The 2,170-nt window shown below is 40.8% G+C and overlaps 1 protein-coding gene across 2 annotated transcripts in view; it reads left to right on the top strand.

The window, feature by feature from the left end:
- Arfgef2 (ADP ribosylation factor guanine nucleotide exchange factor 2) overlaps positions 1–2,170 on the top strand; it is a 100,183-nt gene that overhangs the window by 32,374 nt on the left and 65,639 nt on the right. The window contains exons 8-9 of one of the 2 annotated variants that reach the window (XM_023720685.1): positions 753–761; positions 1,472–1,623. In XM_023720685.1, coding sequence (XP_023576453.1) covers positions 753–761; positions 1,472–1,623 — 161 coding nt within the window. The remainder of the gene's footprint in view (positions 1–752; positions 762–1,471; positions 1,624–2,170) is intronic. The other variant, XM_004636112.2, reaches the window with a different exon arrangement.

The raw sequence follows: 2,170 nt of genomic DNA, 5'->3' as shown, positions 1-2,170 counted from the left end.
ATAAATAAATAAAATTTTAAAAAACCAAGACTGGGAATGTAACTCAATGGTAGAGTGTTTCTGGGCTCAATCTTCATTACCACACTTAAAATATATTTTTCAATTTCATGAAGTATGTGTCTGTACTGGGACATGATTTTAAATATTAATTTTCTCCTGTGGTCATGATCCCCCTCACTTCCCCAGCGTCTGATGGAACCCAGCACTTTACCACTGAGCTATACCCCAGCCCTGGGTCATGATCTTAAAGCCATTTTCCAGAACCCTATCTTTTTGCTAAATTAGGCTACCACAAAGCTGTAAGCTATGTTATTTAACTCATTGTAGAACTGCCTTTAAAAGAGCATACTCAGGAGGCTGAGGCAGGGTTATCACCACAAGTTCGAGGACAGCTGAGCTATGTATGAATTAAGGCCAGCCTGAATTATAGAGCTAGACCCAGGCATAATTTTAATTTTTTGCATAATCTTACTTTATATGATTGGATTTGTGTCTGGAGTCTGGATTTATCATATAATCAATGTTTGTCTGTCTTGTTCGTTGCTATATCCTCTAACCTGTGCCACACCCAGTCATATAACTGGCACTTGATAAATATTTGTTGAATGAATGTGTGCTTTATTGAATTGTCCCTAAAAGGATGTAAAGAGCCAAATGGTAAATTCTTCTCAGAGTTTCATTGTTCTGCTAATCATCAAATATTCTCTTTCATTAAATGATGAAATCTTTTTCTTTCTTCACATGGCTGCCAGGAAGCTCAGGTCTGTTTTTCTCTGTAATTAAGGTTCTCTGTCATAACTGTCTCTTCTCTAATTCTTATGTCAGTGATGGTGAGACTTTTAGAGACCAAGTGCCCAAACTGCAACCTAGAAGCCACTTCTTATGTGAAAGTGCCAACTCTGCAGTGAAATCTGAAGAGTAGGCTGGGAGAGGTGGCACCATACTCCCAGCACTCAGGAGGCGGAGGCTGAGGACTGCTTCAAGTTCAGGAGCAGCCTGAGCTGCATATCCATAGTGGGAGCCTGTCTCAAAAAACTTAAAAGAAAAGACATGGGAATACTGAAGTTTTCATTTAGAAAAAACAATTTATACATGATCATCTTTTGTCTTAAAAACAAATAACATGGGTTCTATCAGTTTGCCACCACTGACTTAACATTAATAGTCCTTTGCTTTTCACATTTAGCTGCTCGTAATCCTTTCAGAAGTAGATGGGGGTGGATGGTCTGATGCATTGTGCAATTCTGCAGGCACCATTGGCCTGGATTCACTATGCCTAAGCCCCCTGAAGTGGCGTGTGCATTGCTGAGCACAGTGTAAGGACCGCGCTGGCTTGCCTTCCACTCCTGAACTAATGGGAGGGGAGGGGAAGAGCAGTAGCAGGGTCTGTGTGAATAACTTCTTTCTGGTGTCAGGAAGCCTTTGGGGATACATACTGATCTGGCGATGACTTTTGCACTTACTTTTTCAGAAGCAGCAGAAAAGCACAGTGTGACGGATCCCAGCAGGCTCCTAGGTGGACTAGAGTGCCAGGAGTGTGCTGTTCCCCCAGGAGTTGATGAAAACTCACAAACCAATGGCATAGCAGATGATAGGCAATCCTTGTCCTCCGCAGATAATCTGGTATGCTGGCAGTCATGCTATTTAGATACATTTCGAATTAAATGTAGAACATGCAGAATTAAATCTGTAGCAATTGAAATATCTGGGTTGGGCAGCTGAAGCAGGAAGATCACAAGTTTGAGACCAGCCAGGGCAGTTTAGTGAGACCCTAACTCCAAGTATGAAATAAAAATGGGCTGGGGATGTTGCTAGTATTTGAACATCTCTTCATTTAATACCTCTGCTGTGTGTCTGTCTGTCTGTGTGTTTCTGTCTCACACAGACACAAAGATGAGTAAAATAAGCAAGCCCTGTTTGGTTATTATTCTCATGATCCTGGTCTAATATTCTTTGTATTTTTCAATTAGCAGATTTAGTTCTTGGAGCGTGCTAGTGTTAGTTGTATGCAGCACTTAGTAAACCTTTATATTTGAACCTTTAAAAACTTAAATTGCAGTCTTATCCATCCAGTAGGAAAGTATGAAGACGAAATATAGGAAGTAAAGCCATGCTGTTATGTTGAGCTGTGGGGGACTCAGGTCAATAATTTCTGACATTGCCAGTTAAA

Source organism: Octodon degus, unplaced genomic scaffold (genome assembly GCF_000260255.1).
Source record: "Octodon degus isolate 3935 unplaced genomic scaffold, OctDeg1.0 scaffold00077, whole genome shotgun sequence".
Lineage (NCBI taxonomy): Eukaryota > Metazoa > Chordata > Mammalia > Rodentia > Octodontidae > Octodon > Octodon degus.
This window is presented reverse-complemented; position numbering and strand designations above follow the sequence as displayed.